The sequence below is a fragment of the Leiobunum rupestre genome, chromosome 4 (genome assembly GCF_980474605.1).
Source record: "Leiobunum rupestre chromosome 4, qqLeiRupe1.1.hap1, whole genome shotgun sequence".
In the NCBI taxonomy this organism is placed as follows: Eukaryota; Metazoa; Arthropoda; class Arachnida; order Opiliones; family Sclerosomatidae; genus Leiobunum; species Leiobunum rupestre.
In genome coordinates, this window is record NC_143387.1 from 61,421,820 (window position 1) to 61,447,190 (window position 25,371).

The 25,371-nt window shown below is 35.2% G+C and overlaps 1 protein-coding gene across 2 annotated transcripts in view; it reads left to right on the forward strand.

The window, feature by feature from the left end:
- Positions 1-25,371, forward strand: part of LOC149948624 (fibroblast growth factor 8b-like) — a 68,373-nt gene that overhangs the window by 27,193 nt on the left and 15,809 nt on the right. For both annotated transcript variants that reach the window (XM_090173685.1, XM_090173686.1), the window contains exons 2-4: positions 444-486; positions 15,871-16,030; positions 22,905-23,005. In XM_090173685.1, the coding sequence (XP_090029811.1) occupies positions 444-486; positions 15,871-16,030; positions 22,905-23,005 (304 nt within the window). The remainder of the gene's footprint in view (positions 1-443; positions 487-15,870; positions 16,031-22,904; positions 23,006-25,371) is intronic.

Consider the following 25,371-nt stretch of genomic DNA (forward strand, 5'->3'; position numbering starts at 1 on the left):
AATTCGAAATTTTTTTAAAGTACACAAAATCCTCGGATAGATTATAATTTTTTAAGCCTTGGTGAAAATATTAGCGTAGTTAGTGGGCGAATGCGTTACGCGGGAGCGATTTCAACCCATTGTTTAGAGGCTAAACGTCTCGGTTAAAGCCTAATTTTATGGGCAAATTAATGGGTGAAAAATGGTATTGACGAAGAAGCGAAAACGCCCCTAGATAAATTATTTCGCGATGACTTCCTAAAAATAAAGGGGTACAAGGTACCCATCAATGGTAATTTACGGGGAAAACACCCAATTCGGGAAGGATTTGAGGGTTTTAACGCGTTTCTTCGGATTAGTTTGACAGCATAATGGTTTGCTGTTTGTTTATCCTTTTTCTTCCTGAATTTATCTGTAAGTTGTGAAATTTTTATTTGTATTAAATTTAACATTTTTTATTTCAGGTTCATACAAGCTGTTGTCCTAGTATACCTCTATAGTCAAATGGTAAGTGTTGTTCTGTAAATTATAAAATAAGTGCTTTTCGAATTCACACGATCAAACATCGTTTGGGAGCATGATTCGCGAACCAAATTGCCTTCGTGTGAACGGAGAAAAAAAGTTCCACAACGTGCTAGCTAGTGTTGTAAGTCGGAAAATTTTCCGTATTTTTCCGAAAAAAATAAAAACAAATTTTCGTTCCATGATAAGTCTAATATATTGTTTGAAAATTTAAATAAAGCGGAATTTTCGCCTCATTTTTTCGAATCTAAAAGTAAAACTAAACCTCAATACTAGTTTGAATTGATTAACAATGTAACACTATTAATGTTTTGTAGTATGTTTACTGATATTAGACATTTTATATCGATAAAAATTAAAATCCTTAAAACCTTTAAAAAGTAATTTATGTTTCAGTTTTTTATTTTTCCTAATTGCGGAAAATTTTCCGCATTTTATTTTTACGGAAAATTAACAACATTAGTGCTAGCCATACAAACATTAAACCTAGGCTTAGCTCCAAATATTAAATATAATAATGTTCGTCCACATAATTTTCTCCGAATAAAACTAAATGAAAAAATTTATATTGTACACCTTTATTAATGTAAACTGATTTTTTAATAATAGTGTAGGCCTTTGTTTAAGAATTACGAGTAATTTTGTTCACCGGTTGACCCGCCAAATCTCGGAAATTTTTCGTGGAGCGTGTGATCGAAAACCCAACGCGTTTCTACGAACACGAATCGGTGTAAACTGCGCTCAACAACAATGGCTTTGGCAAAAATGTTGTCTCGCGAATAGGGCTATAGTAGCGTAAGGTTAGTGGCGACATCAATTGATTAAAATAAGAAACTTTTAGTAAGCGGAACTGAACTGGAAAAGAGACATTTCCGAACGAGGAAGTGTTGTCATCTGTCGGTGGAAACCGCTAAGCCCATCTCTCGTTGGGAAGATTTGGAAGATGGCAAACTTTAATGAAACGTTTTGGGAAATATTTGGTGTCCCGGAGCACCAGTTTTTGAATGGGGAGTTTGGGCGGGTAACAAATTAAAGGGCAAGATAATTATATCCATGAAAGATAATTATAGATAAAAAATACTAATAATTATGATACCAACTGGTTCTTTAACACGCCAGCTTTCAAAAATAATTAAAAGCGACTTTTAATTTTTCAACTAGATGTTGAAAAATTAAATGTCATTTTTTACGAAATTAAATTCTGGGTGGGTTTAACGAAAATTTGGAAAGTCGCGAATGCTTTTTCAAGTCGTATAAACGGGACGTCTAGAACTCTAGATTTTAGGCGTACGCGTTCACGTTTAAACTTAAGTGTATAGAGTGGTATCGCTCTGTAGCTTTGGGCTATGGCCACCATTTTGAGGGCAGTTTTTTATCTATAGGAAAAAACATGGGTGACGTCGACATACGTCACGCCGATATTACTCTATATGTTTAAAAATAATATTGTTTAAAATAATGCTAACCTATTAAATATTATAGTTATAATTATTACAATTTTTATCTATAATTATCTTTCATTCATTTAAAAAAGCTTGGAAACAGAGCCATTATATCAGGTGTAGTCTTTGTCAGCTAGAGGGCGATTTTCTTCCTATGATGACGTCACTCCAGTAAATTATATCCCAAAAGAGGCATACTTACGTAATGTATTATACACTTATGGTCATACATATAATATACGACTGAATAGTGTAATCTAGGCTTACATTTAATTTCTATAACACATCCTAATTAACAAGTATAATGACAACGCTAGAGGACTTAAAAATATATCGAATATTGATATGGATGAATGTCCGCGTAGACGGCGTATCTCAATAGTGACAGTAACGAGTGTCGCGAATTATAAAACGCGCCTGAGACCGCACAGGTCGTTGTCGCGAGCCCGCGATTTCACGCAGTTTTCCCCTCTAAATGACCATATCATTTTTCATTTTCACATCCGGAGTTTTTCAAAAACGTTTCCTACAAGTTCTAAAACGAGACAAGCGGTTAATACTCATTAGAGGCAAAGATGGGGAACCGACAGCTACCTGCGCGGCTGACATTTTTTTTTATTAAAAAGCAACTTTGGCTTCTTTTTTATTTTTGGTTTTTAGCCCCCCTCCCCCTTCTACGCCGCCGCCATCAATTCAGATTGAGAGAGACCAAAAAGTTTAGAAGAAAAAAGAAAAATTATTTCTTCAGAGTTCGTGTTTAGTGTTTGAGATTTTCTCTTCAAACCCCTCCCCATTTTGCTCAACGTGGAAAGAAATCGCGACAGAGACTCTCTTGCGAATTGTGGCGTGCTTGTCTGTCCGTATAAATTGGAAAAAGGGTTGATTATGTTTGAAACACTTTAAATTATTAAATATGATTAAATATTCCATCCGGAATTATTAAATATGATTAAATATTCCGTCCGGAATTATTAAATATGATTAAATATTCCGTCCGGAATTATTAAATATGATTAAATATTCCATCCGGAATTATTAAATATGATTAAATATTCCATCCGGAATTATTAAATATGATTAAATATTCCATCCGGAATTATTAAATATGATTAAATATTCCATCCGGAATTATTAAATATGATTAAATATTCCATCCGGAATTATTAAATATGATTAAATATTCCGTCCGGAATTATTAAATGTGATTAAATATTCCGTCCGGAATTATTAAATATGATTAAATATTCCATCCGGAATTATTAAATATGATTAAATATTCCATCCGGAATTATTAAATATGATTAAATATTCCATCCGGAATTATTAAATATGATTAAATATTCCGTCCGGAATTATTAAATATGATTAAATATTCCATCCGGAATTATTAAATATGATTAAATATTCCATCCGGAATTATTAAATATGATTAAATATTCCATCCGGAATTATTAAATATGATTAAATATTCCGTCCGGAATTATTAAATATGATTAAATATTCCATCCGGAATTATTAAATATGATTAAATATTCCGTCCGGAATTATTAAATATGATTAAATATTCCATCCGGAATTATTAAATATGATTAAATATTCCATCCGGAATTATTAAATATGATTAAATATTCCATCCGGAATTATTAAATATGATTAAATATTCCGTCCGGAATTATTAAATATGATTAAATATTCCATCCGGAATTATTAAATATTATTAAATATTCCATCCGGAATTATTAAATATGATTAAATATTCCATCCGGAATTATTAAATATGATTAAATATTCCATCCGGAATTATTAAATATGATTAAATATTCCGTCCGGAATTATTAAATATGATTAAATATTCCGTCCGGAATTATTAAATATGATTAAATATTCCGTCCGGAATTATTAAATATGATTAAATATTCCATCCGGAATTATTAAATATGATTAAATATTCCATCCGGAATTATTAAATATGATTAAATATTCCATCCGGAATTATTAAATATGATTAAATATTCCGTCCGGAATTATTAAATATGATTAAATATTCCGTCCGGAATTATTAAATATGATTAAATATTCCATCCGGAATTATTAAATATGATTAAATATTCCATCCGGAATTATTAAATATGATTAAATATTCCGTCCGGAATTATTAAATATGATTAAATATTCCGTCCGGAATTATTAAATATGATTAAATATTCCATCCGGAATTATTAAATATGATTAAATATTCCATCCGGAATTATTAAATATGATTAAATATTCCATCCGGAATTATTAAATATGATTAAATATTCCATCCGGAATTATTAAATATGATTAAATATTCCGTCCGGAATTATTAAATATGATTAAATATTCCGTCCGGAATTATTAAATATGATTAAATATTCCATCCGGAATTATTAAATATGATTAAATATTCCATCCGGAATTATTAAATATGATTAAATATTCCATCCGGAATTATTAAATATGATTAAATATTCCATCCGGAATTATTAAATATGATTAAATATTCCATCCGGAATTATTAAATATGATTAAATATTCCGTCCGGAATTATTAAATATGATTAAATATTCCATCCGGAATTATTAAATATGATTAAATATTCCATCCGGAATTATTAAATATGATTAAATATTCCGTCCGGAATTATTAAATATGATTAAATATTCCGTCCGGAATTATTAAATATGATTAAATATTCCATCCGGAATTATTAAATATGATTAAATATTCCATCCGGAATTATTAAATATGATTAAATATTCCATCCGGAATTATTAAATATGATTAAATATTCCGTCCGGAATTATTAAATATGATTAAATATTCCGTCCGGAATTATTAAATATGATTAAATATTCCATCCGGAATTATTAAATATGATTAAATATTCCATCCGGAATTATTAAATATGATTAAATATTCCATCCGGAATTATTAAATATGATTAAATATTCCATCCGGAATTATTAAATATGATTAAATATTCCATCCGGAATTATTAAATATGATTAAATATTCCATCCGGAATTATTAAATATGATTAAATATTCCATCCGGAATTATTAAATATGATTAAATATTCCGTCCGGAATTATTAAATATGATTAAATATTCCATCCGGAATTATTAAATATGATTAAATATTCCATCCGGAATTATTAAATATGATTAAATATTCCATCCGGAATTATTAAATATGATTAAATATTCCGTCCGGAATTATTAAATATGATTAAATATTCCATCCGGAATTATTAAATATGATTAAATATTCCATCCGGAATTATTAAATATGATTAAATATTCCGTCCGGAATTATTAAATATGATTAAATATTCCATCCGGAATTATTAAATATGATTAAATATTCCATCCGGAATTATTAAATATGATTAAATATTCCATCCGGAATTATTAAATATGATTAAATATTCCATCCGGAATTATTAAATATGATTAAATATTCCGTCCGGAATTATTAAATATGATTAAATATTCCGTCCGGAATTATTAAATATGATTAAATATTCCATCCGGAATTATTAAATATGATTAAATATTCCATCCGGAATTATTAAATATGATTAAATATTCCATCCGGAATTATTAAATATGATTAAATATTCCATCCGGAATTATTAAATATGATCAAATATTCCATCCGGAATTATTAAATATGATTAAATATTCCGTCCGGAATTATTAAATATGATTAAATATTCCATCCGGAATTATTAAATATGATTAAATATTCGATCCAGTATTATTAAATATAATTAAATATTCGATCCAGTATTATTAAATATAATTAAATATTCGATCCAGAATTATTAAATACGATTAAATATGATTAAATATTCGATCCAGAATTATTAAATATGATTAAATATGATTAAATATTTGATCCAGAATTATTAAATATGATTAAATATGATTAAATATTCGATCCGGAATTATTAAATATAATTAAATATTCGATCCAGTATTATTAAATATAATTAAATATTCGATCCAGAATTATTAAATATAATTAAATGATTAAATATTCGATCCGGAATTATTAAATATAATTAAATATGATTAAATATTCGATCCGGAATTATGAAATATAATTAAATATTCGATCCGGATTTATTAAGTACGATTAAATATTCGATCCGAAATTATTAAAAATGATTGAACATTCGATCGGGAAGCTTTTAGATAAATATTACTCTTTTAACGAAGTTAAATTGTCCAATATTTCACCTCCATTAAATACGTCACTTCAGTATTTATTGTGGCGCCATCTACGGTAATTTGCCATTTAAATCAAGATTTAAATAACAATGTATTTCAATGGAGGAATAAAAAATGGGAGAAAATAGGGTTTTAAAAAATTAAAATGCATAGAAAATCTGATTAATTAATTTAATTAAAATTTAATATAATTCAAGATTGGCTAACTGTTAAAAGTAAAATATCCGTTAATTATACAGGAAAATTGTCATTAATTGTAAAAAAATAAAAAAATTAATTAAAATAAAAAAAATCAGATTTAAATAAAAAAAATCGGTTGATATAATTTTTATTAAAAAAGTCTTAAAACTTCCAACCCTGGTAATTTGTCAAAATTAAGTACTATTTAAGATTTGTAGAAACGGATGAAAACTAAACATTTATTTTTTCTAATTCTAAACCGTATTTGATGTTTACTATTTAGTTACTAAAAAATAAGTTACTAACTAATACTTGTCCATAGTAGGATTCGTAATGAAAATCTGGGGTCACTAGTCTCAGTTTACAAATTTAGAATGTCTAATAATTGAGGGTCACTACAACATCGCAGACCAGTTTGTGAACGTCAGGGGTCACTGGTCTCGAGGACCAGTTGAAAAAAAGAAACTAACCTTATTTGCGAGAGTGGTACGCGACGAGTTATTTCCGAGAGATAAATAATTAAATTCGGGACGAGCCAAAGAAGCGCTCTTGGAATCCTGCCGAGTAATTATAGCTCAAAGATGGACAAGTGTTCTTCACTCGCGCCTAATGAGAGAGAACACTATCTGCCTAAATATCAGGAAGACCCCCCTTCTAGGTCCCCCTCTCTTTACTGCACGTTATAGCTCTAAAAATAGCCCGGAAAATATCGTTTTCGGAGGTGTCGAGGAATTCGTTAAGAGGGTTGCTCATTTTGCCGCCAAATTCTTCGGTACCCTTTAATCAGCCCATAAGGTTCCGCTTCCAAACCAGACGGACCAAATCTTCCCGACGCCGATGGCAAGAATTTATTTTATTTTAGAATTGGCGTTATCTTAGACCAACTAATAAGGGACGGTACACTCAATAAGGAGATAAGTTTGCTTACAAACAACGCCTGACGCTAGCGCTGCTGTGGCTGCTCTAGGCAACTTGTCTATTCAAACGGAACTGCATCGTAAATCTTGAAAATATGAAATTTGATAGTCCCTTTTTGCAGGTACTTAAAATTTAATACAGGGTGTTTCAAAAGGTTATACCAAAATTTGAAGGAGTTGTAGGGGGTGAGTTGAGAAGTATACCTGTTTCTTCCTCATTTTCCTACGATGAGTTAAAAGAGCGCCAGAGAGCTTCAAAGTGTGGCCTACTAGCTCCTGGAAGTAGGCTGCAACAAGCGCGAAACCAAGCAGCAGGGACTTTTAAATACTGTTTAAGTTACCATTTTACTCTGGTTACCTCGATTTGTTTACAAAGTCCCTTTTTACCTATCACACGAATCCAAACCTTAATGTTCGCGTTTCCCAGCTGCTTAGTTTTGCGCTTGTTGCAGCCTACTTCCCGGGGCTAGTAGGCCACACTTTGAAGCTCTCTGGCGCTCTTTTAACTCATCGTAGGAAAATGGGAAAAAATAGGCATACTTCTCAACTCACCCCCTAAAACTCCTTCAAATTTTGGTATAACCTTTTGAAAAACCCTGTATAGTAATCTAGTATTACTTACTTAACAGAATTTTAATTAGGAAGATGTTTACTCGAACTAAACTGAAGATGGCGCTACACAACACTAGCTTCTTTTTACATAATTGCACCCGACGCACGCTCGGTTTCACGTGTGTGCGCCGTTATTAAATAGCAGCGGGAAAGCCCCCTTGTTTTGTGTGGTGCCATCTTCATCATAGTCAGCGGATTAAAACCCGAGTAGATATATTGCACACGTGTTCCACAAGAAGGCGCTCGCGACGCGTTCATAATGTGAAAACCCTGGTTGAACATTGAGTGTGGCTCGTCCCTTATGTGTTAATCTAAGGCGTTATCAATTAGGGCCCCGACAAAATCCCTTGGAATTTCAAAGGTATATCTTTGCCGCATCGCTCTCGGAATGCCTAAAGCTTATCTAATAAGTGCGCTCGTATCCCAAATCATGTGCTTTATATATAAAGCCTATAGGAATATCAAACGGGAATTTATTTACGACTATTGACTTTGAACCCTCTCCAGAAACGCCGATCGATAGAGATAAAATTGATGTAAGCCCGAATTTAAACGACAAAATTAAGTTATTTTATACAGTCTTATGTTGGATTTATCTAATAAAACCGTGTAAAGGGATAGGCGACATCAGATGTAGGGATAATTTAAACCACAAATTTAAGTTATTTTATAAGCCTTTGACGGATAATAAATCTGTTTAAAAGGATAGCAGACATCTGGGGTGACGTGATTTTTATAGTAGAAAACCACCAAATGGGGTGAAAATTGCGTTACTTTACAGCTAAACTAGATTATATAGTACTATTTTATGATATTTTCCGTTTGGCTGAAATAAGGACTTACCGAAAAACTTATTTGGAGTTTAAATTAAACGGAGATTAATCCGATAATTTCATGTTTTTGACGTGAGGAGCGCAGCTGTTGATTAACTTTTAGGGGGGAAGGTCTGTATATAGAAGCCTCTATTACTACCATCTTATGCAAAATCCGTCTTTTCTCCAATCGCAGTAGAAGATGACTCGTTGCAATAGTGACTATTCTAGATAGTAGCAACAAACACAGCACCCCACACAAGGAGAACGCAACCCGTCAAAAGTCGTGTATTTTCTTGTGTATAATTTTTCATTGGTTTAGCGCCTGCTGCCGTCGGAAGGGGAAAATTCGGAAATTGTCTTCCCCCTTTCCGTAAAACGCTCAGCGTAGAGGCTCGTCCAATGAAATTTGTACACAACACTGCGTTAGCATGTTTAAAGGCTAGCTGCGTTCTCCTTGGGTTTGTTGCTCCTAGATTCTAGTGACATCATCATTTCCATAGTCGAAGGCTAGTATCTTCCTCTTGCATTCATCAGACCCTGCCTTAGAGTTATGGCGTCCATCTTGTCTAAATATATCCTGAATACGTCCTATAACATTCTGATAAACAACTCGGCGTGTAAACTTGTTGAAAACTTCTATCGTAGTATGTAGATTTTGACTGAGTGAGAAATTAAACCATAATATTGCGAGTAAAGTTTGGCAAGACCAAAGAATGCGCATTCTTTGAATAAACTGGGAAAGGTTTAACAGAGCGAGCGAATTCCGCGAAGTCTGCTCCAACCCGCGCAGGTCCCTAACCTTTGGCTTGGTATTCGAGAAATTTGAGTCTCTGGTAAAGATCGTCTGCATTTATGGCTGGCAGCGATTAAAAGCGAACAAATTGAAAGTGTCTCAATAGAATCGACGAAACCGCGACCGTAGAAGGGGTGTCGCGCGGCAAAAAGCCCGCAGTGATTCGACAGTATTCGCACCTTCTCCGCGCGCTCAGAGAGGAAGAGTTCGGTTGATGCATGGGTGGAAGCGCATTCCACAGATCCCGTACGGAAAAATAGTTAACTTTTATCCCAACGGCCGAAACACTAATGCGAACGAGACCTCGCTTCTTTATAGATCTTCCATTAAAGCCGTATCGAAATTCGTCACGCTCCCTAGTGGCGTTGCCACGAACTAAGTCAATCGTGTTTGGAATTTAAACGTTTTTTCGCTGCATTACTTAGTATATTTTTATCTTTTTAGATTTTTTTCCTTATATTCCTTAAAATATCGCTAAAAATATTGGAAAATTGCGTAAAATGATACGCGGTTTATGTCTGAATTATTTTTATGTACTATGAATGGTATTTGTGTCAGGAATCGGGATGCGTCGATTGTAGATTTCCGCTGATTACGCCACTCGGATTTAGCCCGTTTTATTCTATACTTAAGCTAGGTACTAAAATGCATACCCAAGTTCGTATCTTCATTTGAATATTTTTATCATATTATCAGCGGGACTGTCAATTCGTGGAACTATTCAATGGTTTTATCAACATTCTTTTATGTCTGTCGCTATAATAGTCGGAAATTACGGCAAATTATCAGTTTCAACTCTTATAATATCCAAATATTTACCACTAAGGGATGTGAGGGGTCGTGGGGTGGCGGAGTGGTTAGCACTTTCGCCTCGCAGCAAGAGGAGCCGGGTTCAATCCCAACTTGTGGCACTGGGTGAAAACTCGGAACAACTCCTTCCGTATTGAGTTTGCTTAAGGGGTTTTCCCTTCCATAAAAACTTGAGGTTAACGGTAATAGTTAGTGTACTGAGCTGTTGGCTCGCGTGGCATGCCGGGCTTTCCACCACCCTCCTACGCATTGTAACCCGGCCACCTGAATAAATGGCCTTAAAAGTCGCTTGATGACTTAAGCCTAAGGTGGTGCCTTGGGTATTAGCTTAGCTGATATTTATTATTACTATAGTAATAGGCGCCTCAATAAAACATCTTCAAGGAAATTGCCAATAAGTAATATTTCCGAGAGCCCGAACTTGCGAGTTACTGTTTATATAATGTAGGGAGCTGTTGGCTCGCGTGGCATGAAAGGCTGGCCACCACCCTCCTACGCATTGTAACCCGGCCACCCGTAATAATAGCTTTAAAAGTCGCTTGATGACTTAGGCCTTGGGTATTAGCCTAGCTGATTATTATTTATTTTGTATTAGAAAAAGTATTCATGAAGTAATTTTCTTTCGTGGAGCGTGTGAATTATTATAGTGCTTGTTGAAATAATGAAACCTTTTCACTTGTACTGTATGCAACAAGTGTTTCCTTTTAACCAAGTAGCTTTTTGACATATTAAGGCTTAGCAAAAACACGACGTTCTGTTTACAGGTGAAAAGTTTCCATTATTTCAACCAGCACCTTATAAACAGTAACTTGCAGGTCCTGGCTCTCGGTAATATTACTTCTTGGCGATTTCTTTGAAGATGTTTTATTTAAGCACCTATTGTCTTATAGGTTTAGTACAGAAATACGTTTATATTTTTCTGTTTATACTCCCAAATCCCAATACAAATTTTCTCGAATAGAGCTCATTCATCTCTAGTGCTTATAAAATGGTTTTGACAAGTTTAAATTCAATGGTTGAATATGGTTATAAAGTTTTATGTTCAATTAATCCACTAAATATCTCCAGATTTATTTTAAATACCAGGGAAATGTTGGACTTATATATATTTTTAGTGTAAATATGAAATCAAATAAATTCTGCTTGAACTAGAAAAATATCGTTTTGCAAATACATAACCTTTTTGAATGACATTTTGGCGTATCTTTTAGAGTACGATTTAAGATTTGTATAAAGCAATATCAGATAGCGAGATATTTTAGGTTCCTGGTTAGTAAATAAAAATTAGGACAACTCGAATTGTTTTTTTTAAAAACATCCTGGGCTTAAGTGATGTTTTATCGCCCGTGTCACTCCACATGATAATCGAGTCAAATGATAGTTAAGGAGTCGTTAATTACTATAGTAGTAGGCGTTATTGCGACTGATTAAGGGTAAGGTAATTGCGGGATATCGTGGTACTTATTTACTAATCAAGGCGGAACTTTCGTAACAAAAATATGAGATTAAAAGTTGGACTTGGGTCAAGATAAAGCAGATATTCGAGGAATTATAGAAGCACTTATAGAAAATTATACTATTCGCGGCTTCGTTTACTAGCCGTAATTCCGTTATTATGAAGTACATTATTGTGAAGGATAAGTTAAGTTAGAAGAAACCACCTATGGACTGTGAGAAGGATGATAAAATACGCGAAAAAGTAGATAAGTCCATAATTAAAAGGGATAATATAGCTAAATCCTAAACAAATTTGAAGAAATTTAAAAACTTACTAATAACTCGTACCGATAGGTCTTCGAGCAACGCGAAACTCGGATCAAATAGATCTTCGAGTAATAAACTAAATTAAAACTAAATAAAATAGCCAGAAATTCCAACGGTAGACCGGTTTCGTTCTATTTGGAACTCATCAGTAAGTTTTTAAATTTCTTCAAATTTGTTTAGGATTTAGCTATATTATCCCTTTTAATTATGGACTTATCTACCTTTTCGCGTATTTTAACATAATTGTGAACACGATTGAGCCTAAGATTGAAAGGATTAGATTTCAGAACGAAATTATCTTTCCAGAGGTCGAGGCTGCTCCTGGTGCTCCAAACAAAATTGTCTTTTGACTCTAGATACAAAATAAAAGCGAAATTCCGATAACGGGGCTTTTAAATTTAGTGGAGTGATTCCCCCCAACTGTTCAACTTCGCCTCAATGTTGCAACTTCACCCCAATTTAATTTTTACATTGAGGTGAAGTTGCATAGTTAGAAAAGCCTCGTTATCAGAATTTCGCTTTTTTTTTATCTAAAAAATTCCAACTATTCAGAAATTGAAAAAAGGCGTTATACGGCTACCGAGTCTTCTACTACCAGAAGTATATATTATTTTTATTACGAGAGAAGTATCCATTTAGAACGTAAAAACGAAATGTGTACCTTCGCACTGTTCGCAGTTTTCAAGCAGTTTTCTGTTAAACTGTGCTCAAACATTAACAATGTAAAATGTAAAAATTAGTTAGAGGCGTTACCCCACCGATTCGGTTTCCCCTTCCAAAAACACTTGTGAGGTTAACGGTAATAGTTAGTGTAGGGTCACTAGGGAGCTGTTGGCTCGCGTGGCATGAAGGGCTGGCCAGCACCACCCTCCTACGCGTTGTAACTCGGCCACCTGAATTAATGGCTTTAAAAGTCGCTTGTTGACTTAAGCCTTGGGTATTAGCCTAGCTGATTATTATTATTATTTATAAAAACTAATAGTGAGTGTAGGGATAAATTGACTTGGTATGAATGACTTTCCACCACCCTCCAACGCGTTGTAACCCAGCCATCTGGTGGTGCCGTAGGTATTATTTATTTTATTAATATACACAAAAGTAGTGAAAATAGTCATTGGGTAATTACGCGAAAGATAAAGTCAATAACCTTGAAATTCACGTTCTATTCATAAACCTCTAGAGCTCCAGTTATCTTAGGTGACACTTGAAAACCTCAACTTCACGTCAATTTAAAACTAAACATCAATTTAATTATTATTCTATAAATATTAATGCATTTTGTGGAAATTAGCGTAATACTTAATTTAATAATATTAATTATCTTAGTTCGTCGTTCATTGTAGTGCTCGGCATTCGATTAATTTTTATCCATGAATAAAATAAGCTCGGCGATATTTAAATAATATTTATTTAAATAACCAATAGTTGAATAAAAATTGTAAAATGTTTAAATAATCGAAAGTGAATAAGCCTATTATTTAAATAAAACAAACAATTATTTAAATAAATACCACTTTTAATCAAGTAAATGCTTGGTTGCGTAAAAAACAATTAAATATGTTAAAATGATATTATTTTTTAAATAAAACGGAAAATTTGTGGATAATGAATAAAGAATTCCGAGCACTAGTTCATTGCAAGGAGAAACCGAAGTACTCGGGAAAAACCCCTTCGCCAGACTGGGAGATAACTAGAAAACTCAACGCGGTGTAGTGATAGCGGAGAAATGCACTCCCTCGTCACTCCGCCCTAGATAGATATAATAAGTATATTACGATGGCACAAATTTCTGTGAAAAGCGGAATAAAAAGAATTTTTTGATACGAGAAAATTCCACGACGCGTAAAAGATTCTATTACGAAGTTATTGCAATATCCACGTAAAATCTGAAAGCAACAATTACTACGTGACTGGCAACGAATTACGCGCACTTTCTCTATAATTAATCGAGTATAAATAATCGTCACGATAGAATACGGTCGCGCTACCTCGCTATCTAATCGAGACGCGCTAAAAACAGATCTAATTTCATTTGAGAACGAAAGGGATTACAATTTAAAGGCAAACACAAAACTAGCGCTAATCAACTACGGGATGAAATACGGTAAAGATCAAACGAAATCGTGAATGTAAAAGCGCCGATTAAAAGTTTACCTGGAAATCCGGTTCGTATCTACGGCGCCAAATTAAAAATAATACGCGCAACCCGGAATGATATTTCATATATTGGCGTATTGGTTCAGTTTTGCCACAAATCTCGGGTGACTTCCATTGTAATAATGACATATACGGTCAATGAATGATAAAAAATGTACGCGAAGTAGAGCGATCAAATTCCGAAATTAGTTAACTTATAACATTTTGTAATTTTCCAGTGGGAATTTTTATAATCCTCGTCTATGACCTTGTTCTAGAGCTCGGAATTGTTTATTCATTATCCACAAATTTATTTAATAAACGTTGGTAAAAAGAATATCATTTTAACTTATTTAATTATGTTTCTTACGCAACCGAGCATTTATTTGAATAAAAGTGGCATTTATTTAAATAATTGTTTGCTATATTTAAATAATAGGCTTATTCACTTTCGATTATTTAAACATTTTACAATTTTTATTCAACTATTGGATCTTTAAATAAATATTATGGAAATATCGCCGAGCTTATTTTATTCATGGATAAAAATTAATCGAAATCCGAGCACTATTCTAGACTACATTTCTTATTGTACTTTACGATATGAACTTAAAAATTAAAGTTGTAGATCAAATTTAGTTCCAAAATTGGACACTTAGATCAAACCTTTCATTCCAAAATGAATTAAATCTGAATTGGATGCAATCTATTCGATCCAAACAGAATTAGATTCCGGCTGGATCAAAATTTGAACATTTAATCAAAACCCTTTTGTAAGCGAACAAGCGCCGGTACAGTTTAAACTTCACATAGTTCTTTCTATATTAAGATATTTGAAAAGTATTAAATTTTATAATTACGCGCGTCATCATTTTAAATATAAGCTTACGTCACAGCTTTATTAGAATAGTTTTAACACGCGCGCGTGAAAATTCGAGGTTTCTCGCGCCCTAAACGCGCGCTCGTAATATTACCAAAGTTAAAGTGTGACGTAGTAGCTACATTCAAACAAGAAAACCGCGTTAATTTATAAAAACACCTATTACCACTTCAAAAAAAGCGTGGCTTCGCGCACGAGTAGAAAAAGATACGTGACATTTCCACTAACGAAATCAGGTAGCCAATATCAATACACGATAAACTGATAGTCAGGTTCGGCGAGGGAGGAGGGGGCATGTACAATACGCGCACGCTACATTAGGACTTAATCCATTGGATGGATGTGAACGACCAATATCTTAATATCAACAGTTGTTTAATTGATAAGCGAGTCCAGGTGAAAATCATGGCCGCTCCCCGAGAATCGCTATAAAAGGGACTCGGAGGCCAAAGACGGATTTCAACCCAGTCGGCTCTTGCCCAGAGTAGTTGCTTTTGCCGTTACGTTAATCGCGGAATTCGACGATTTTCGCGCGCTAACTTCGCATTCACGGCCTCGAACATGGGAAAGAGCCAGATGCCAATTTATCTGGCAGACGCGCTTTATTAAGATGCGAATCGATCGCACGCTCCTGATTTCATTATTGGTACACCAAGTGAGTGTCGAGTGCGCCGCTATAGTTAACGTCCCGAAGAATCGCGATTTGCATTGGATACGTCATTTGCGCAGTGTGGTTAATTGGTTTGCGCCTTCTTTGCAGGTACTGTGTAAAGCTCCAGTTTTAGACAAAATAACGTCGATTCCTAAAAAGGGCCAGGGCCTCGAGACAGTCATTCAACTCTACAACTACAAGAGCGGACGATACCTCCAAATTTTAAACAAAGAGATTACAGCCAACGCGGACAGGAACGATACGCACGGTAAGTTATTGTCTTCGTCACTATCGCGATTCCAAATATCGTAGTAGCGGATCGTAGCGGAGACGTTTTAATTAAAGAAAATCCGATTAGGCCACTAAATAGTCGACGTAATTTCCAATTCTTCATTCTTATCGCGAAGCAAAAAGCCAAAGTCATCCGTCATAAGAAAGACGAACAAAAAATAAAACGAAAAGCTGCAGAAATTGAGCCATAAATATTAGTTCAGATCCCAGCTGCCGCCGCGTCGTACGCTTTCGAGTGACATAGTCATCTCTACGGTGGAAGGCTAGCCTACGTCCCGTTTTCCCCATTAAGGTCCGCTTTCGGACCGTGGCCGCCATCTTAACCAATTTTCTCGCGAAACTTTCTTATCGGTAAATTCGATTCGCGAGGGGCTTATCGAAGAAATAAAGAAAAGTGCTCCCAGACCTAAGCATCCGTGTAAAAAGTTCGCCGAGGTTCGGTAAAAATCCATAACCAGAGAATAGCCGACATTTAGCGAAACTCCGGGCGTTACGTCGATGCCTCGATCGTCGATGGGATAAAGTCGAGAAAGTTTTCTCTCGAGTAGAAACAAAAAGCTTAATTTACGATCTTCGGATCCCGGAGAGAATGAAAACGTTTCTTTTTTGTTCTTTGTTGACGTTATCGAGTCGAGAAAGAACGAGAGAATCGCAAACCTTATAATAAATAATCGGATTTATAGAAAATTTCGGGATCTCGGTGGATATAGCTTCAAAGCGGCGGAGTGTTCTGGGAATTATGATGGATGACAATGGATTAAGAGTAATCGTAAATCAAACGCGAGGCGAGACTGCACGCGATATCGCAGTCCTCCGAAGAATGTCACCCACTCCGCGGATTTATCGCGTCACCAGAAGTGGTACTTTCGCGACGAGGAACCAATATTTTGCCTCAAAGCGCTTCACTTTACTGTCATCGGCAAATATATTGAACTTTGTCGTAAAGTCTTCATTACTAACTTCCATAATTTCAGCGTTTACAATTTCGACCCGAAGGGCCTTCATTATTATGAAAGGCGTTCGCTCGCTGGAGTTTTATTAAATCAGCGTTGTAGCAAATTATAGGGTAATGGTGAGAATTTAAAAAAAAAATTGATGAAAGGGGTGGAGTAGTAGAGGCCGTATTTTGGACGATATTTTGTTGAATTACTTTTAAGTGATATTTATAAAATTCAAAACGTAATAAGTCTAATCAATTAGAAAATGATAGGTCAAGTACGAATAAAAGGCGATTGGACTCTCGGCCAAATCCTGTACACTCTACAGAAGAACCAGGTGCTCGAAATCTTGTAATTCACTTGAAATGTTCCGAAATCCGGATGGAAATCGGCAATAAATTCCTAAAATCGGCGTAAGAAACAGGAAATCAACGCCTGTTTAAATCTAAAAATCAGAATAAAATCCGGAAATCAATACGAAAATAACACTTTAAATCGGAAAATCAGAATAGAAAACAGGAAACGAGTACGAAAATAATACTTTAAATCGGAAAATCAGAATAGAAAACAGGAAACGAGTACTTAAATAATACTTTAAATCGGAAAATCAGAATAGAAAACAGGAAACGAGTATACTAAAATAATACTTTAAATCGGAAAATCAGAAGAGAAAACAGGAAACGAGTATACTAAAATAATATTTTAGATCGGAAAATCAGAATAGAAACCAGGAAACGAGTATACTAAAATAATACTTTAAATCGGAAAATCAGAATAGAAAACAGGAAACGAATACTTAAATTTATACTTTAAATCGGAAAATCAGAACAGAAAACAGGAAATGTGTACTAAACTAATATTTTAAATCGGAAAATCAGAACAGAAAACAGGAAATGAGTACTAAACTAATATTTTAGATCGGAAAATCAGAATAGAACACAGGAAACGAGTACTTAAATAATACTTTAAATCGGAAAATCAGAATAGAAAACAGTAAACGAATACTAAAATAATATTTTAAATCTGTAAATCAGAATAGAAAACTGCATGGGGATCATTCTCAAAACCAGAACAAAAAACAGCTAACATTTAGATTTAAAAATCCCGTCCCCCAATTTCCCTCGTGAATGAATGCACGTTTTAATCAAATCACGTGACACGCGAAAAGAGTAACTTCCGGCTGAAAACAATAAAGGGGCAAATCCGTAATTGAAGGCACTAAGTCGAAGGAATGGCACGCGCGGACCCTTCCATTCGTTTATTTGATGAGGGATCAAGAGAGTCGGAAAGGCGAGTGCGTGAAAGCCCCGGAGTAACTGATATGAAAAGGCGTTTGAGAAACTTCATGCAAAATATCTCAAGCGTGAAATTAGACTATCAATCAAACGACTGAGCCACGAGAAAAAGAAAACGGCTCTCTCTTAAATCGACTCGAAGATTTGTCTTCAGTCCGTCCTTCGAAAATTCTCGGATATTTTTATTTTACCAAGGCGTACTTAAATCCACTTTCAATTTCTTCCGAAAAGAAAATACCTTATAACGAAATGCGGATTTATTTGCGTAAACGCTTCAATCAAGATCGAGTACCCTTAACAGTTGCAAAAACAGGGGAGTTTTCTCGGGGTGAAAAACCCATCGTAATCATAATTTCATAATTTCCGAAGTTTTTGCGGTCACTTAAGTGGCGCCTATAATTTTAATAGAAGGTATAATTTTAAAATATTATAATATTTCGAAAGGAGTTATTTTTTCTACGAATTAGTCAGTAGGGGCGCCATCTTTACGTTATGAAAAATAACGAAACCGCCCAGTGAAACATCGTAAAAATGCTGTGATGGGCACTTTTGTTAAAGAACCACTCAGCTCGCGCCGGGCTGGCACTCGCAAAATTTTGAGCGGATAAATTTTCGCTCTTTTCTGAGCGTTTAAGTTTTTACTCCTCTCTTTTCGCTCTTAACTGAGCGATAAAGTTTTTGCTCCTCTCTTTTCACTCTTTTCCGAGCGGTAATTTTTTTGCTCCTCACTTTTCACTCTTTTCTGAGTAGTAAGTTTTTGCTCCTCTTTTTCACTCTTAACTGAGCGGTAAAGTTTTCGCTCTTAATTGAGCGGTAAGTTTTTGCTCCTCTCTTCGCTCTTAACTGAGCGGTAAGTTTTTGCTCCTCTCTTCGCTCTTAATTGAGTAGTAAGTTTTTGCTCCTCTCTTCGCTCTTAACTGAGCGGTAAGTTTTTGCTCCTCACTTTTCACTCTTTTCCGAGTAGTAAGTTTTTGCTCCTCTCTTTTCACTCTTAACTGAGCGGTAAAGTTTTCGCTCTTAATTGAGCGGTAAGTTTTTGCTCCTCTCTTCGCTCTTAACTGAGCGGTAAGTTTTTGCTCCTCACTTTTCACTCTTTTCTGAGTAGTAAGTTTTTGCTCCTCTCTTTTCACTCTTAACTGAGCGGTAAGTTTTTGCTCCTCTCTTCGCTCTTAACTGAGCGGTAAGTTTTTGCTCCTCACTTTTCACTCTTTTCCGAGCGGTAATTTTTTTGCTCCTCACTTTTCACTCTTTTCTGAGTAGTAAGTTTTTGCTCCTCTCTTTTCGCTCTTAATTGAGCGGTAAGTTTTTGCTCCTCTCTTCGCTCTTAACTGAGCGGTAAGTTTTTGCTCCTCACTTTTCACTCTTTTCCGAGCGGTAATTTTTTTGCTCCTCACTTTTCACTCTTTTCTGAGTAGTAAGTTTTTGCTCCTCTCTTTTCACTCTTAACTGAGCGGTAAAGTTTTCGCTCTTAATTGAGCGGTAAGTTTTTGCTCCTCTCTTCGCTCTTAATTGAGCGGTAAGTTTTTGCTCCTCTCTTCGCTCTTAATTGAGTAGTAAGTTTTTGCTCCTCTCTTCGCTCTTAACTGAGCGGTAAGTTTTTGCTCCTCACTTTTCACTCTTTTCCGAGTAGTAAGTTTTTGCTCCTCTCTTTTCACTCTTAACTGAGCGGTAAAGTTTTCGCTCTTAATTGAGCGGTAAGTTTTGGCTCCTCTCTTCGCTCTTAACTGAGCGGTAAGTTTTTGCTCCTCACTTTTCACTCTTTTCTGAGTAGTAAGTTTTTGCTCCTCTCTTTTCACTCTTAACTGAGCGGTAAAGTTTTCGCTCTTAATTGAGCGGTAAGTTTTTGCTCCTCTCTTCGCTCCTAACTGAGCGGTAAGTTTTTGCTCCTCTCTTTTCACTCGATCTTAATTGAGCCGCGAAATTGTCGCTCCTCTCATTTCAGTTTTGCACTCTTTTAAAAATATATTTTACCGATCACTTTCGCTCAAAATGCCAAAAACCGCTCGAAATGGGAGGAGCACGCCCATCAATGCAAAAATGCGAGAAATGGTTTCGGCGCTTTGATAAAAGAGAATGACTCTCGGATCCCTCCGGTTAAAATCCAGGAATTTGGAGGAAGAGACGCCATGTAGAAATAGTTGGGCGTCCACCCGTTATTCGGAGATTTTATTTAATATCTCACCAACATGGCGAAGGAAACGATTTCCTTTTATGGACAAAGATCGGAAATGCCTTTTCGCAACATCTCGTATAAGCCGACATCATCTCCAAAACGTATTACATTCGCAGAGACACGGATCGACTTAAAATTCCTATTTTAATATTAAATTCCGAGGGGCACCTTTTTCCGTATTCGTAAATTATTCATCTCCATAAGACGAATGACAATCTCAAGCCATCTGTTGTACTAAAATTCGTTAAAGTTACAAAATAAATTAAAATTAAACGCATTCTTTAATAGTATAAATATTGTTTTTAAAGGTTCTAATTGCAACGTCATTTTGCAAACAATTACTATCAATATGCTTATTACATAGTTAACCAATTAGCTTCCTTCATAGGGGCACTTTCTCGTGACGTCATTTTTCAAAAATATTATTATAAATAGGTTTATTCACCGTGGTATTGCTAACCAATTAAAACATTCATAGGAGCATTTTCTCGTGACGTCATTTTTCAAAAATATTATTATCAATATGTTTATTATATTGCTAACCAATTAATACGTTAATAAGTTAACTATATCCTGTGACATTAGTGTTCAAGTAATTATTATCAACACCTTTATAGGAGCACTTTCTCGTGACGTCAATATAAAGCACTTTTTTTGATTCAAAGAACCAAGAAACGTGTTGTATGGCAAAACGGTCTTTGAGAAGAATACTGAAATTTGTAGTTTGCCAACATGGCATTCTCTGAAAAGTCCCCTGTAGTCAGTGCTTTCATATTTGGAGCTATACTAAATGCTCAATAACCGCGACTTGAAAGAAGCTATTCAAATAACAAACGTGGCAACGCATAAATGATAACAGACATTTAAATTAATCATTGTAGAACAATACGCGGAAGACGGTGGTGTTACCAAGGATACTTGGAAATCGGCGTAAACACGACGGTTAACACTTCAAAGACATTTTGAAGACGGTACACAATTTTAAATTGAAATTCGTTAAGATACGTGATCTTCGTCAAAAAAACACTTGGCTTTTCATCTCAGCAGGGGGTATTTTCCCATTATTCTCTCGACTTCAATTTGAACGATGGGACTTTGATACGGCATTTTCTCGTCACTAGCGCTCGATAGACAATGCTACAGCTATCGAGCGCGACATTTTATTATCGTATTTTGATGAAAAAACGACCAAAGGAGAGAGATTTGTACTGAAAAATCCCCCCAGCTGAGCTGAATCGATAATGAGAGATAATATTTCTGGCGTTTAATCAAACTGAAGAGCCAGATCCCCCGCGGTATCTCGTCTGACGTGCCCTTATCCTCACTATTGTTTCCGTGTGGAAAATACCTTACCCACTTCACTCTCTTTACGTAACTGCAATTTTACAAATTTACCGAATTTAACGGAACCTGTTATGGCAAGCCTAAGTAAAACCGTAAGCCTATCATAAGGTCCCCATAAGTAAAGGTCTACTATAGGGGCCCATGGTAACGGCGTTGTCCTGGAGAGAAGAAAATTAACGTACGATGATAGGGCAGTAGCGACATCTTCTTTTTCAAAATTTCTACTTCTAAAATATTATCTTACTTGGTAGAGCAGCCACGCTCGGGTTGATGAATGCCACGCAAAACGAGTCTAAATCTCTAATTTGAAAAATAAATACCTTCAGAAACAAGTTCTCTTATTTCTATTAGCCAGTTTTAGGTTCTGATGGATCATTTTGCAAAGATAGATGTTAGTTTTAAGTTTTAAAGTGATAAAATTGTGAATAAGCCTTGGTTTCGGTGCTAAGGGGCAGGGCTCGCGGCGTAGATTTCTCCCGCCTGGTTCTATAGTTTAAAAACATTCGCGCACGCCTTCTGCGCATTCGTCATGCATTGCGGGAAATTAATTTCAGAAATGCGTATGTGATCGTCAAAAATTTGGCTCAGACCTTTACTTATGGGGGCCTTATGATAGGCTCATGGTAAAACTAAATATACTCTTGGTTTACGAATGAATTAAATTTGGAAAACATATATCAAGGACAACGTCATATTTGTTTGAACCTTCCTTAAATTTGTGTATCTTGAACGTAATTAGAAATAAAAATCTAATTTTAACCGACCCAAGAGCGTAAATGGAAGTCGCCATGAAATCAGAAATTTCCGTCGTTGATAAAATAACAAATTTTTAATCACTTTATTACAAATATGATAAATCGAGGGGCTAACCACTCTCTGAAAATCTGTACACCGATTACATAAATATGAAAATGAGTACAGCCTTTGGTAGTGCTAAATCTGTACTCACTTACGTAATCATTTTAGTGCAATCAAAGCTACAGGCTTGTACACCGATTACGGGGAGTGGTCAGCCCCTCGTGATAAATATGTGCTAGCTATTACTGTTAACAACAAAACTATTTTTAACGACAATTTTTGTATATATATTTTTCCCTCTAGCGTTGTTACTGATGGGTTCTGATCACAAAGGGACCTACATCAAGGGTTACGTCTCCGGGAAGTTCATCTGCTTCACCAAAAAAGGAGAACTGAAATCTCGAGTAAGCCGCTTTTCACTGTCGAATTTTTATATTTTTACGTGCCAAAAAAGCGCGCCACTTTAGCCCCCATCGCGGCGAGAATCAAAGACGCGCGCACCCGCCCTGCCAACATCAAAGGAGACCCTAGAATACGCGTGTAAGAATCGGTAAAGTAGCAAATTCTATTATATTTACTTCACCACCTCCCATTCAAAGAGTTTCCCGAATAGAAAACACCCAAAATAGAGATCGAGACAAGGTTAAGAGTCCCTGGCGTTGAAAGGCGGAGTCAATAGGCCGAAAGAATCTCGGTCGTCGACAAGAGCGACTGTCGAAGGAAGGGTTTCCCGAATGGGTTGCGACTGGCAGGATTTCGAGTGCGCCAAGTGCACTCTTCAATCTGTACTCTTTATATTTGCAGTCGCGTTCGAGTACTGGCCAAGTTCCTTTGTGGCCTAGCGTGGCCTAGAATGGCCGAGCACACCTTTGAATATTATCAAATAATAGAACCGAAATACGTAACTGTTCTAACAAATAACCGTAAAGAATAGAGCTTTTTATTCCACAAATATATTCATTTTAGAGCTGTTTCGCCTATATCAGGAATGCGCAATATTTCCATTTGAAGGTCGAAATCGCCCTGTTAATATTAGTTATTTTTAGTATAAGATTTTAACCCATTTTCGAGAAATTTCGAGATAATCTTGTTTATAGGTTATTTTTATTTTAAGATTTTAATTTATTTTCGAGAAAACGTGTTGAAGGCCGAGATCTCCATTTTGAAGGTCAAAATCGCCCTGTTAATATTAGTTATTTTTAGTATAAGATTTTAACCTATTTTCGAGAAATTTCGAGATAGCATTGTTTATTTATTATTATATGATTTATTATTTTTTGAGAAAACGTGTTGAAGGTCGAGATCTCCATTTTGAAAGTCGAAATCGCCCTGTTTATATTAGCTATTTTTAGTTAACGTTTTTAACCTATTTTCGAGAAATTTCGAGGTAGCCTTGTTTATTTATTATTTATTATTATATGATTTTATTATTTTTTGAGAAAACTTGTTGAAGGTCGAGATTTCCATTTTGGAGGTCGAAATCGCACTGTATTTTAAATATACGATTTTCGAAACGGTTGTCTCGAAATCGTATTTAAGTCGAGATCACCATTTTCAAGGTTAAAATTCCCTTATTTTTTATTATAAGATTTTAATATATTTTCGAGAAAACGTTTTAAAGGTCGAGATCACCATTTTCAAGGTCAAAAATGGCTTATTTATATTATTTAGTTTTATAAGATTTTAATAAAATATCGAGAAATAAGTTTTGAAGGTCGAGATCTTGATTTTCAAGGACGAAATCCCTCATTTAGTCAACGCTTGGTCCTGATTAGATTACAACGAGGAATTTCTAATTTTAGTGATATCCGACTATGTTGTTCAACGTAAAGGAGAGTTTGAATAAAGTTTGTTTAGTTCAAAGACTCCGCTTAAAGTTAAGAAATTGAAGCCGAAAACGCCACCCACGCCGTCAATTTGACAATTTACAACTTGCAAACAAGCGCGAGTCTCACCTACAGAATAAATTTGGAAAATTGAGTTGTTTAAAGTTTCAGGTGACTGCAGGGTGGTCCAACCGGGAAAAAAACCAAAACCGATCTCTGCCCCCTAAATAAGAGGTATATTTTTAGTTGTCTTCCTTCTCACTCGGGGTCGCCGCGATCGCTTTTCTCCTTCCTCAAAATACAGTTCTATTCCCGCCGCAAGTTTCTCCATCCCATAAATTATTAACGGAGATTTAAAACGCGGAACGACACGATAGAAGTAGATCTGATTTAGGCCAAAAGAATGGAGAATATACCCTTCAACGAGTTACAACCAGACGTTTACCGTATCGACTCGACTCGAACATTAGCGCGGCGCTATACGGAGGCGGAGTAACGTTAAACATCCGCTACGAACGGATAGATCGCGGAGAGTAGAGGTTGGAAGAGCTCGGTACTTTTCGACACTAAATAATCCCTTTGAACTTTTTCTTTCTGTCTCTTTTGAGTCGCCGACACAGTTTGACACAAAAAGGGGAGAATAAAGGATTTGAGAGGGTTTTAACGCGCTTCCCTATTATGCCTTTTCTACTCCGAGCGCTCGCCAAGACCGCTCTACGCGTTTAAGTCCACAATAATGGAAGAAACAGACGGGGAAGCCGATTTCGAAGGGGATTATCGGCTTACGCCACGAAAAGAGCGAACCCTGGTGACCAAAAACGAACTCTTTCAAATAATCAGCTAGGCACCACCTTAGGCCCAAATCATACCTTCATACATACCTACATAAATACCTTCATATATACATGCGTACCTTTATCTATATATACATAAGTAACGTAAGA